The sequence below is a fragment of the Lynx canadensis genome, chromosome D3 (assembly GCF_007474595.2).
Source record: "Lynx canadensis isolate LIC74 chromosome D3, mLynCan4.pri.v2, whole genome shotgun sequence".
In the NCBI taxonomy this organism is placed as follows: domain Eukaryota; kingdom Metazoa; phylum Chordata; class Mammalia; order Carnivora; family Felidae; genus Lynx; species Lynx canadensis.
The window spans coordinates 72758757-72771122 of record NC_044314.2 but is presented as its reverse complement, the minus strand read 5'-3'; the positions used below and the strand labels follow the sequence as shown (position 1 = coordinate 72771122).

Sequence of the window (12366 nt, the reverse complement as noted above, 5' to 3'; positions counted from 1 at the left end):
AAGACAAGCCACAGACTAGAAGAAAATGTCAGCAAAAGACACATCTGATAAAGAACTATCATCCAAAAACACAAAGAACTCTTAAAACTCAACAATCAGAAATAAACAACCCAATTTAAAGATGGGCAGAATACCTGAACAGACACCTCACCAAAGAAGAAATACACATGGCAAATAAGCATATGAAAAGATGCTTCACATCATGTCATATGGGGAAATGCAAATTAAAACAGCAATAAGTGACCATTAGAATGGCCAAAATCTAGAACACTGACAATAGCAAATGCTGGTAAGGATATGGAGCAATAGGAACTTTGAGTCACTGCTGGTGGGAATGTAAAATAATGGAGTTACTTTGGAAAACAGTTTGGTGGTCTCTTACAAAACTAAATATACTCCTATCATATGATCTAGCAATCATACTCCTTGGTATTTCCCCAAATGAGTTGAAAACTTAGGTGCACACAAAAACCTACACATGAGTATAGAAACTTTATTTATAATTGCCAAAACTTGAAAGCAACCAAGATGTCCTTCAGTAAAGGAATGGGACAAACTGTGATACATCCAGACAATGGAATACTACTGAGTGCTAAAAAGAAATGAGCTATTAAGCCATGAATATTACTTAAATATATTACTAAGTGAAAAAAGCCAACATGAAAAGGTTACATACTATATGATTCCAACTCTAGGACTTTCTGGAAAAGGCAAAACTGTACAGACTCTAGAAAGATCAGTGGTTGCCAGGGCATGGGGGTTGGGGGGAAGGGATAACTGGAACACTAAGAATTTTTAGGGCAGTGAAAATACTCCATAATCATGGAGACATGTCATTATATATTTGTCCAAACCAACAGAATATACAACACCAAGAGTGAACCATAAGGTAAACTATGGACTCTCAGTGATTATGGCGTATCTGTGTAGGTTCATTAATTGTAACAAATGCACCACCCTGGTGAGGAATGTTGATAATAAGGGGAAGGGCATTATGTATGTGTGGGCAGAAGAGGTGTATGGGATATCCCTGTAACTTCTCTCAATTTTGTTATGAACCTAAACAGCTCTAAAAAAATAGTCAAATTAAAAAAAAAAAAGACAAGAAACATTCAAAATGCATAACTATATATGTATTTATATAGATACATAGATACACAGTGGTACATAGATCAATTTTAAAATTAGAAAAATATTAAATATCTAACAATAAGGAATTAAATTATGATAAAATTTTAGACTATGACAAACTATTATATAACTACCAAAAATTATATGATTCTCTGATAATTGTTTAATATGAGTAATGGGTATATGAAGGCTCATAATGCTATTCTCTCCACCACAATACATCTGATTTTATTAAAAATAAGACAAGCCAGGGGCACCTGGGTGGCTCAGTCGGTTAAGTGTCCAACTTGGGCTCAGGTCATGATCTCACAGTTTGTGGGTTCGAGCCCATGTCAGGCTCTGTGTTGACAGCTCAGAGCCTGGAGTCTGCTTCGGATTCTGTGTCTTCTTCTCTCTCTGCCCCTCCCCAACTTATGCTCTGTTTCTCTATGTCTCTCAAAAAATAAATAAGTGTTAAAAAAATAAAATAAAATAAAAATAAGACAAGCCAGGGGCACCTGGGTGGCTCAGTCAGTTAAGCATCTGACTTCAGCTCAGGTCATGAGCTCACGGTTCATGAGTTTGGGCCCTGCGTCAGGCTCTGGGCTGACAGCTTAGAGCCTGGAGCCTGCTTCGAATTCTGTGTCTCCCTCTCTCTACCCCTCCCCTGCTCATGCTCAGTCTCTCTCTCTCTCTCTCTCTCTCTCTCTCTCTCTCAAAAAATAAAACAGGGGCGCCTGGGTGGCTCAGTTAGTTGAGCGACCAACTTCAGCTCAGGTCATGATTCCACGGTTTGTGAGTTAGAACCCCGTGTCGGGCTCTGTGCTGACAGCTCAGAGTCTGGAGCCTGCTTCTGATTATGTGTCTCCCTCTCTCTCTGCCCCTCCCCCACTCATGCTCTGTCTCTCTCTGTCTAAGAAAGAAATAAACATAAAAAAATTTTTTTAAATAAAATAAAAATAAAACATTAAAAAAATTAAAAATAAATAAGTAAAACAAGCCAAAGAAATCATCCAATTTTAAAATGGGCTAAACAGAAAAAGATCTGGAGAAATATATATCACAGTATTTATTTTTATTTTTATATTGTGAAGTTTATTTATTTATTTTGAGAGACAGAGAAAGTGAACTGGGGAGGGGCAAAGTAAGAGGAAGAGACAGAATCCCAAGCAGGCTCTGCACCGCCAGCACAGAGCCTGATGTGGGGCTCGAACTCACATACCATGAGATCATAACCTGAGCCGAAACCAAGAGTTGGACACTAAACCAACTGAACCACCCAGATGGTTCACACAGTATTAAAAGTACTTCCCTTTGGATTGCAAAATCAGACAGAGGGTAAGATAAAAAACAAAAAAAGATGAAAAAATTAGCTAAGAATATAAATATATAACTCATAAAAGAGAAATACAAAGGCCAACAAGTATAGGAAAATATTCACTCTTGGTAATAAAAGAAATGACTATTAAGACTCAGTGAGATAACTTTTTTCCCACTCCAATTGGGAACGAGTCAGAAAAAGGAAGAAAATAGTATTCAGTATTGATAAAAAAAAAGAGAAATAACATGGTTACTGGGAAAATGGGATTTTTCACTTCAATGTTTTTGGAGGGCAATTTGGCTATAAAAATGAAAAGTCTGAACAAAAACAAAGTATCTTTGATCCCATACCTCCATTTCTGGGAACTTATCTTAAGTGTATGCTGAAGGTTATGCCAAGTTATAAGGGTATAACTAAGGTCATCAGGTTATGCTAAGATTATAACTAAGGTTACGCTTACAGACTGTAAGATCATTCATTGGTAGAACTTTGACAATAGTGAAAAATTGAAAATCACCTCAATGTTCAATAATAGTTGGCAATCAAATGAAATGTCTACATAGCAATAAAAATGATGCTGTGGAAGTAGAATATTTGACATCAAATGGCATTTGTGATATAGTAGGTGGAAAATGCCAGTATTTTATTTTATTTTATTTTATTTTATTTTATTTTATTTTATTTTATTTTACTTTATTTTACTTTATTTTATTTTTATTTTGTGAGAGAGAGAGAGAAAATGTGTGCAATTTGGGAAGGGGCAGAGAGAGAGAAGAGAGAAAGAGAATCCCAAGCAGGCTCTTCACTGTCAGCACAGCGCCAGATGTGGGGCTCAAACTCACAAATCACGAGATCACAACCTGAGCCGAAATTGGATGCTTAACCAACTGAGCCACCCAGGAGCACCTCCACGCCCTGGAAAATGCCGTTGTAAAAAAAAGCATGGGAGTCTGTAATGACATCTCTGTGAAAACTGTTTTTTGTCTCTGTAAACAGAGAAGTGGGTTTGATGCTCTCAGGTGATGATGACTGCATCTGGGAGGTGGAATTGAAAGTGTTTTGAATTACTCTTAACTATACTTTGTGATTTTCCTAAAATAAACCTGTATCATTTTTATAGAAGGAAAAACACAACCAAAGCTTCTTTTGCTCTAAAAAAATGTTGTGGATGACTTTTTAATGATGTGGGGAAATTTTTTTTAAGTTTATTTATTTTGAGAGGGAGAGAGAGGGGACAGACAAAATCCCAAGCAGGCTCTGCTCTGTCAGCACAGAGCCCAACACGGGGCCCAATTCCACACACCCTGAAATCATGACCTGAGCCAAAACCAAGAGTCTGACACTTAAACAACTGAGCCACCCAGGCACCCTGGGAAATTTATATTAATGATATGTTCATATGCATATATAAATCTACATTCATAACTCATACCTTCATGTTTTATATAATGTTTTAATATGTCCATAATTATATTCAAATGAATTCATACTCATTATGTACAAATGGCTTCATGTACTCTTAAGCCACAAGAGCTCTCAAGGGTCCAGGAATCAGGGGTGCTTGGTAGAGTATGCAACTCTTGATCCTGGGGTTGTGAGTTCAACCCCCATGCTGGACCTAGAGATTACTTAAAAAATAATAATAAAGAGGTTCCAGGAATCCACTGAAGTGGTTTGAAGAATTTATCAGTGTAAAGGGATAAATGGTAATAATGTTGGGGGAAGAAATGGCCCATCCTTTCATGAAATTCTCACAGGGATACAGGACCCAAAAGAAGATCAACAAATAATTTAAAGTAAGATCAGTATGGGATTGAAGAATACAGTGGTCAAAAGCACAGACTCTGAATTAGACTGAGTCAACTGCATCCTCTGTCACTTAATCCTCCATGGGCTTTGGATAAGTTAAACTCTGTGTCCAAGTGTCTACATCTATAAAATGAGATGAGTAACTATCACAAGGAATGTTGTGATATTTAAATGAAACAAAGATGCCTAAATTGCTTAGAATCAGGCCCCGTACATAAGTCCTGAATACAAATGATAATTATTATCATCTTATTTTCACCTCAATAGTGAAGCCACTATTATTTTCTATCTTGTGCTCTTTTATAGATTTTTCAAAATTTCTACAACAAAGATGCATTATTTCTTCAGTGATATAAAAAGGTAATCCAACAAGTGATAAAGGAAATACAGTTGTCCCTTAAACAACATAGGGGTTAGAGGCAGTGATGTCCCTGCCCTGTGCAACAGAAAATCTGCGCGTATGTTTTGACTCCCTGAAAACCTGACTGGAAGCCTTACTGATAACTTAAACATTAATATAGTGTCCATTAATATATTGTGTATGTTATAGGTATTATATATTATATTCTTACAGTAAAACAAGCTAGACAAAAGAAAGTGGTATTAAGAAAATCACAAGTGGGGGGGGGGGCCTGGGTGGCTCAGGTGATTAAGCATCTGACTCTGATTTTGGCTCACATCATGATTTTGTGGTTTGTGAGTTTGAGCCCCAAGCTGAGCTCTGCACTGGCAGCGTGAAGCTTGCTTGGGATATTTTCTCTCTCTCTCTCTCTCTCTCCCCCTCCCTCCCTCCCTCCCCTATTTGTACTCTCTCTCTCTCAAAATAAATAAAGAAAAAATAAAAAAGAAAATCATAAGGAAAATACCTTTATAGTACTGTCTTATAGCTATCAAAAAAAATCCACATGTAACTGGATCCGTGCAGTTCGAACCCATGTTGTTCATATTGTAAAAACAAACACAAAAGATTAAGCTAATAATGATGCATGATTCTAGGAAGAAATCTGGATCAGGAAAAACATTTCAATAAGGAATATTAGGACAATTGGCAAAATCTTACATTCTCTTACAAAGTCCTTGGTCCTTAAAAGATGATAATGAAGTAGAAGATAATCATGTGTCTACTAAATGTTAATAATTGGTAAATCTAGGTGAAAAGTATACAGATTCATCATATTCCTCTTTCAATGTTCTCATAATTGAAAAGATTTTGAGATAAAAAGTTAAAAAGTTTACTCCAAAAACAGCCTTAAAAAGTTTCATAATTTGTCACTCTTTGGTGCTTATCCACAATTTACAGTTTTTTTTAAAATATATATAATTACTAAAGAATATTTATTCTTTAGAAATGCTATTACAAAGTTGAGAAGGGAGAGAAAAATACAAATTGGCATTTGGTGTTGGCTTCAGACTTAGGAGGGAACTAGCTACAAAGAAATATGTTTAAGGCTCCAGGTTGGGAGGGAGGGGAGAGGATTGGCCATCTGACACAAAAACTAAACCCACAAAGTAAACTGTTACTGTAGAACACAAAGACATTGTATTTCAGAGTCTAAGATAGGAAGGGAAACTAGCAAAGGGTTCCTCCTCTGGGTTACAGAAGGAAACAGTCTAAGGAAGCAGGACTGAACCAATGACAGAGTAGTGCATTTGAGAGAAGCAGTCTCTAAGGGCTTTAACAGGTATAGTTAGTTGATGAAATGTGCTCAGTTTCAAAGCACTTGGTTTTTACTTTAACATAAAATCTTGGTACTTCAGGCAAGAATAAAATAATCCATTTAAAATCTACAAAGCAAAAGGGTTTCTTTTTATTTTTTTTAATGTTTATTCATTTTTGAGAGAAAGTATGAGCAGAGGAGAGGCAGAGAGAGAGGGAGAGAGAAAGAATCCTAAGCATTCTCTGTGCTGACAGCAGAGAGCCCAATGCGGCGCTTGAACTCACAAACCATGAGATCATGACCCAAGCTGAAGTTGGACACTCAATCAACTGAGCCACCACCCAGGCACCCACAAAAGGGTTTTTAAAGTCTGTTTTGAGATCTACTCTAGCTTCCACCTGAAGCGCCAAGAATCACGTGATAAACTTCTCCACAGATCTGAGAGTTTAAAAGATCAAGGGCCTTCAGCTCCAGGCCCAAGTGCAACCCATCCGACTGTATCTACTACGCTTCTATCATCTCACAAAGCATTCCCTTATTCAGGGGCACTGTCAGCACATCTGGACTGATGTGCATTCCTGATAAGTCTTACAAAAAAGGTCCAACCTAAATCCCACCAAGTCTTTAGAGAGGGCTTCTCAACCTCAGCACCATTGTTACCTTGAGCTAAATAACTTTGCAGCGGGGGCTGTCCTGTGCGCACTGCAGGATGCATAGCAGCATCCCTGGCCTCTACACAGTAGGTATCAGTTGTACAACCTCCCCTTCCTACCTATCCTATACCATTTTGACCAAAAGGAAAAAGAAGTCTCTAGACACTGCCAAACGCCCGGGGTGAGTGGAGAGGGTAGCTAAATTGCCCCAGTTGTAACCTCTGATTTACAGAAAATAAGTACCACCACAAGGATGCAATCAGACAAATCCAGAAGGGGTCCTCCTTAGCCTCCCTACTCAAAATGGGGTACAGAAACCAACATATGCAAGCATAGAAACTAGTTAGACATGCAGAATCTCAGGGCCACCCCGGGACTCCTGAACTGATTGGATTCAGCACAATCCCCAGGGGAGGTTCATAGGCACACGGAAGTTTGGAAAACACAGTACTACAGAACTACCAACTCAGAGTCTTCAACATGTCACATGTTTGGGGACAAAAAGGAAGGGTGAAATTGCTTTAGATTAAGACTTAACAGGCAGATTAAACAGAAGTTATCAGAGAATTAATGAAACCTAAATATGTACTAGATATTAGATGATATTATAGAATTGACTTTGTCCAATGTGACCATGATATTGTGGTTATATGTGAAATCAACCTATCTTTTAGATATGTGTAAGAACAAAATGTCATATTTATAATTTACCTTAAAATAAAATGTAGCCAAAAAACAGATGAAGCAAATGCGGCATAATAATAGCTGTTAAATCTAAGTGTTGGGTGTGTGAATTTATTATATTATTTGTTCTTCTTTTCTGTGAGTTTGAAATTTTTCACAGTACAAAGTTTGAAAAGTCTAAATGCAATATGGTAACCTGGATTGGATGCTGGAATGAAAAAAGGTACATAAAGTGGGAAAACTGATGAAATATGAGAACTGTCTGAACTCAGTTAATAGTACTATACCAGTGCTAATCTCATAGTTTTGACAAATGTACCATAGTTAGGAAATATTAACAGGGAAAACTGGGTGAAGGGTATATGTGAACTCTCTGTGCTACCTTTGCAACTATTCTGTAAACCTATTATGCCAAAATTAAAGGGTTACTTTTTTTTTAAGTTAGGAAAGAAACAGCCAAGAAAAAGGCGGGGGGGCTGGGCATAGCAAAGCCTCAAACATACTTATAAAAGTCTTCATAGTACCGTCCCTTGTGATCCTGTCGAATTGAGGCTCGGTTTATTTCAGGAAATTCATCTGAAAAAGAGAAAACAACACATGTAGATCAGGTTGAGAAGAGAAATTCACAGTTTATCTGCTCCTCCTTCTGGGTTGAAGATTTGCATTACCAAAATAAATGAACAAATGAATGAATGAAATTATATCAAGTTGGCTTTAAGATGAAGCATGGCCCACAGACTTCTTGCATCCACTAATGGACTGTGTTGTTTTCCATTTTACCCTATGCTCATTAGAGAAAAAGTGGGAAAGATGAGTGGGAAAGATGATAAAGAATGGATGGAAAGCTTAATAAAAAGAACTATAGGGGGCGCCTGGGTGGCTCAGTCGGTTTAGCGTCCGACTTCAGCTCAAATCATGATCTCACGGTTTGTGAGTTCAACCCCCATGTCAAGCTCTGTGCTGACAGCTCAGAGCCCGGAGTCTGCTTTGGATACTGTGTCTCCTCCTCTCTCTGCCCGCCCCCCCCATACTCATGCTCTTTCTCTGTCTCTCAATAATAAACATTAAAAAAAATTTTTTTTTAACTGTTAGCATTAAAAAAGGAACTGTAGGAGAAAGACTTACCAAGAGATTTTGCATCATAGAAAGTTCTAGAAAATAGGACCACTGTCACTTCATGACTACAGTTCTTCTCCTAGGAATGAGTAGAGAAAAAGCAGCTCAAGTTTATTTCATTCACTTCATGATGAAGCAGCCTGCATTAACATAATATTCTCAATTCTAGGAGACTCAGTGGCAGCACACTGTATTGGATGATGTCACATCATTGTAGGTTGCATGATGCAGTGAACAGAGCACTGCTGGAGTGAGAAGATGCAGGTTGAGTCCTGGCCCGGAAGTTTACCACTATGTAACTTTGGGCAATAGTCCCAGGAATGCAAAAAGTGCTTTGAAAACAGCAAATCATCAATACGTATGGGTCACTATCTCTGTTCTTGATTTGGCATGAACTAGATGAACCCAATATCAAAGGATCATGGTATTTGTACCTGCTTCATGGTGTTTTTAAAATTTCTTCAGAACCATAGTTTAGGAACAAGAACAGAACGCATAGTGCTGAATGTAAGAATCAAATACACCCCCCACATCCTACCACTGTCATAAAATCAGGGTTGGGAGCTGCTCAAGATGCAGCAGTTGAAGCCAAGGTGTCATAGTACCTTTGGACTGAGATGGGGACTAGTGAGAATAAACATTTCCATGGAGTCTGGAAATCAATATTCTGGAAACAGGATGTTTACAGATAGCATGAAATGTGGCTTGCACCAGTAAGCCAGCAAGCCCAGTTTCAGTTCCTCCCGGATCTTCGAAGATGAGTGCTTCCACTGACCAACCCCATCTCTAACCCACCATGTTGACTGACTACACAATTCAGCATTTACCATGTAAGGTATATATACAACATGATGCACATAACATGCCACCTTATATTCCCCCATGGATATATCTCAAGTGGACAGAAATTCCTAAATACAAGCAACAGCACCAACAGCAAAGTGCTAGGAAAGAGCAAATCTTCATTAGTCACCTACTAATTTATTGGATGCCCAGTGCTCCAAACTCAACTCCAAATTTATCTGACTTTGGTGTAAGTGATAAATAAGAATAAATGCCTTACAGTGATTGGACTGGTGTGGGTATATGAGCCTCTCAACTCATGTGACAGTGGGGCTAACATACAACAGGTGGCATGGCCTGGGGTAATAATACAGACAGGATAGCACAGAGGCCACAATCTCAGGGTAGCTCTGGGAGAATGGAGGGCACCAGATGAGAATCCTCATTCTGCTTTCACATGCTGTTGATCATGGGCAAGTTACCCAACTTCACTGAGCTGTACTTTCCCTACCAGTATTAACAGGAGCAAGAGGATTGAGTGAGATAATGTAGGCAAAACACATACCATGATACTAGGTATGTCAAAATACTCAATGAATGTTAACTGGGACTACTACTATTATCCCCACCCCTACTATATTTTGGGCTCTGAAATGAATTCATGAACTCCCATGCTCAATCCTGCTGTCCACAGTGTTAGCTGTAAGTTATTCAATAGGAGGCATAAAGAACAACCGGGGTGCCTGGTGGCTCAGTTAGTTGAGTGACTAACTCTTGATTTTAGCTCAGGTCATGATCTCACCGTTTGTGGGATCAAGCCCCATGTTGGGCTCTGTGCAGCACAGCACAGAGCTTGCTTGGGATTCTCTCTCCCTTTCTCTCTGTGTCTTCCCTGCTTGCTCACTCTCTCTCTCTCTCACTCAAAATAAATAAACTTAAAAAAACTGTAAAAAGGTATAAACAAAGTTCACCTTCACCAAATATCATTAAATCAATACAGAGTGGCTACAGAAAGTTATTTTAATTCATTTTCAAGCTCCTGCTTTAAAACCAAGTTTTAAAAAAATTTTAAAACCAAGTTTTAAATTTTTAAATTTAATTTTTAAAACCAAGTTTTAAAAAAATTAACAAATCCTAAGAGTGAAGTCCTATAAACTAATGACTAGGCCTATGCCAAACCCTACCCCTATATCTAATCAAAAGTCCATTCATAGACTGTAGGGTGAGGGGACATCTAAGGGACACTGAGTCAGACTTGAAATGGAGGTTTTCACACACCCAATACTGAAATGGCCACTATGTGGTCCAAGGTGACCATTATTTAGCCCACCTCAAACTTTAGCCCCTGTACTCAGGCAGACACAAAGGCCTCATCACTGTTAAGCTACATGACTGCAGAAGCCTCCTGGCTGGTCTGCTTAATTCCATGTGTCACTTCACCACACTGCTCCTGGCCACTTGGACTACTCTTTCCTCAAATTCTCCCCAGCTTTGATCATATTGACCACTTGCTTGAGAATCTTTAATAGTTCCCACACTTCCTGTCAAGTCCAAACTGCCTGGCTTGATGTGACCCCATCCTTTGAATCTATCTTACTACTTAATTATTCCCTACACTAACCTTCTGTGAAGTTGCCTAAGACCATACCCTACTCTCATGCTCATCTACACCCTTTTGTTCAAACTGTTCATCTGACATACCCTCTCCATCTTCCTTTCCAACCATCCAAACCTTCCTCAGTCTTCAGGTCCAAATTCAAAAGTAAATAAAATTCTAACCCCTAAAACATATGGCTTTCTATTGTTTCAAATATGTAGATGCAAGCTCCCCAGCAGATCCGTAAGTTCTCTGAGGGCAAGCGTCATCTATTTCCATACCCTTCACAGCTGATGGATAGTGCCCCCATATTGCTGAGGTAGGAAGACGGTACTTAGATTCAACTGAGACCTTACTATGTACAGATGCTTTAAAACACCTTGTGAGGCAGGGACTATTATAATCTCTATTTTGCAGAAAAGAAAACAGAGGCTCAGAAAGACTGACTACTTCTCCAAGATTTAACAAAAAAAAAAAAAAAAAAGAAGAAGATAATCAGAGCAGAATCATGATTTTAAACCCAGTCCGTTTTTATCCAAACCCCACGCTCTTTGCCACAACATAATGTGACCTCAAATAGCTCTCCTACATTAGGTCTTTGATCCCCCTTGAGTTAATTTTTGTATATGATGCAAAGTAAGACTCCAAGTTCATTCTTTTGCATATGGATATTCAGTTGCCTCAGAACCATTTGTTGAAGAGACTCTTTCCCTCATTAAATGGACTTGACATCTTTGTCTAAAATCAACTGACCACAGATGTATCGATTGATTTCTTGTACTCTCAATTCTATTCCATTGATTTACAAATCTATCTGAATGCCAGTACCACATGGTTTTGACTATTTTGGCTTTGTAGTAAGTTTTGAAATTACGAAGTAAGAGTCCTCCAACTTTATTGTTCTTTCTCAAGGTTGTTTTGGCTATGCAGGATCCCTTGCAATTCTTCATAAATTTTACAATCAGCTTTTCCATTTCTGCAAAAAAAGGCCACTGGGATTCTGATAGGGACTGAACTATAGTTTGAGTAGTATTGCCACTTTAACGGTATTAAGTCTCCCGATCTATGATTATGGGTTGGTTCTTTCTCACTTATTTAGATCTTTATTAATCTCTTTCAGCAAGGTTTTATAGATTTTAGCAAACAAATATTGCACCTCCTTGGGTAAATTAATTGAAAGTATTTTATTCTCTCAGATGCTCTTGTATATGGAATTTTTTTAAGTTAATTCTCTTTTTAATTTTTGTTTTAAGTTTATTTATTGGGGCGCCTGGGTGGCGCAGTCGGTTAAGCGTCCGACTTCAGCCAGGTCACGATCTCGCAGTCCGTGAGTTCGAGCCCCGCGTCGGGCTCTGGGCTGATGGCTCAGAGCCTGGAGCCTGTTTCCCATTCTGTGTCTCCCTCTCTCTCTGCCCCTCCCCCGTTCATGCTCTGTCTCTCTCTGTCCCAAAAATAAATAAACGTTGAAAAAAAAATTTAAAAAAAAAAAAAAAGTTTATTTATTTATTCTGAGAGAGAGAAAGAGAGTGAGTGGGGAAAGAGCAGAGAAAGAGGGAGATAGACAGAATCCCAAGCAGGCTCCTCACCAGCAGTGCAGAGCCTGACACAAGGCTCAAATTCATGAACCGTGAGATC

The 12366-nt window shown here is 38.5% G+C and overlaps 1 protein-coding gene across 4 annotated transcripts in view; it reads right to left on the bottom strand.

The window, feature by feature from the left end:
* DEPDC5 (DEP domain containing 5, GATOR1 subcomplex subunit) overlaps window positions 1–12366 on the bottom strand; it is a 128784-nt gene that overhangs the window by 94142 nt on the left and 22276 nt on the right. For all 4 annotated transcript variants that reach the window (XR_003973109.1, XR_003973110.1, XM_030335705.1 and 1 more), the window contains exons 11-12: window positions 8361–8430; window positions 7739–7811 (exon numbers count right to left, since the gene is read on the bottom strand). Coding sequence is in view for 2 of the 4 variants with exons in the window: in XM_030335705.1 (XP_030191565.1) it covers window positions 7739–7811; window positions 8361–8430 (143 nt within the window). In the remaining 2 variants the exon portion in view is untranslated. The remainder of the gene's footprint in view (window positions 1–7738; window positions 7812–8360; window positions 8431–12366) is intronic.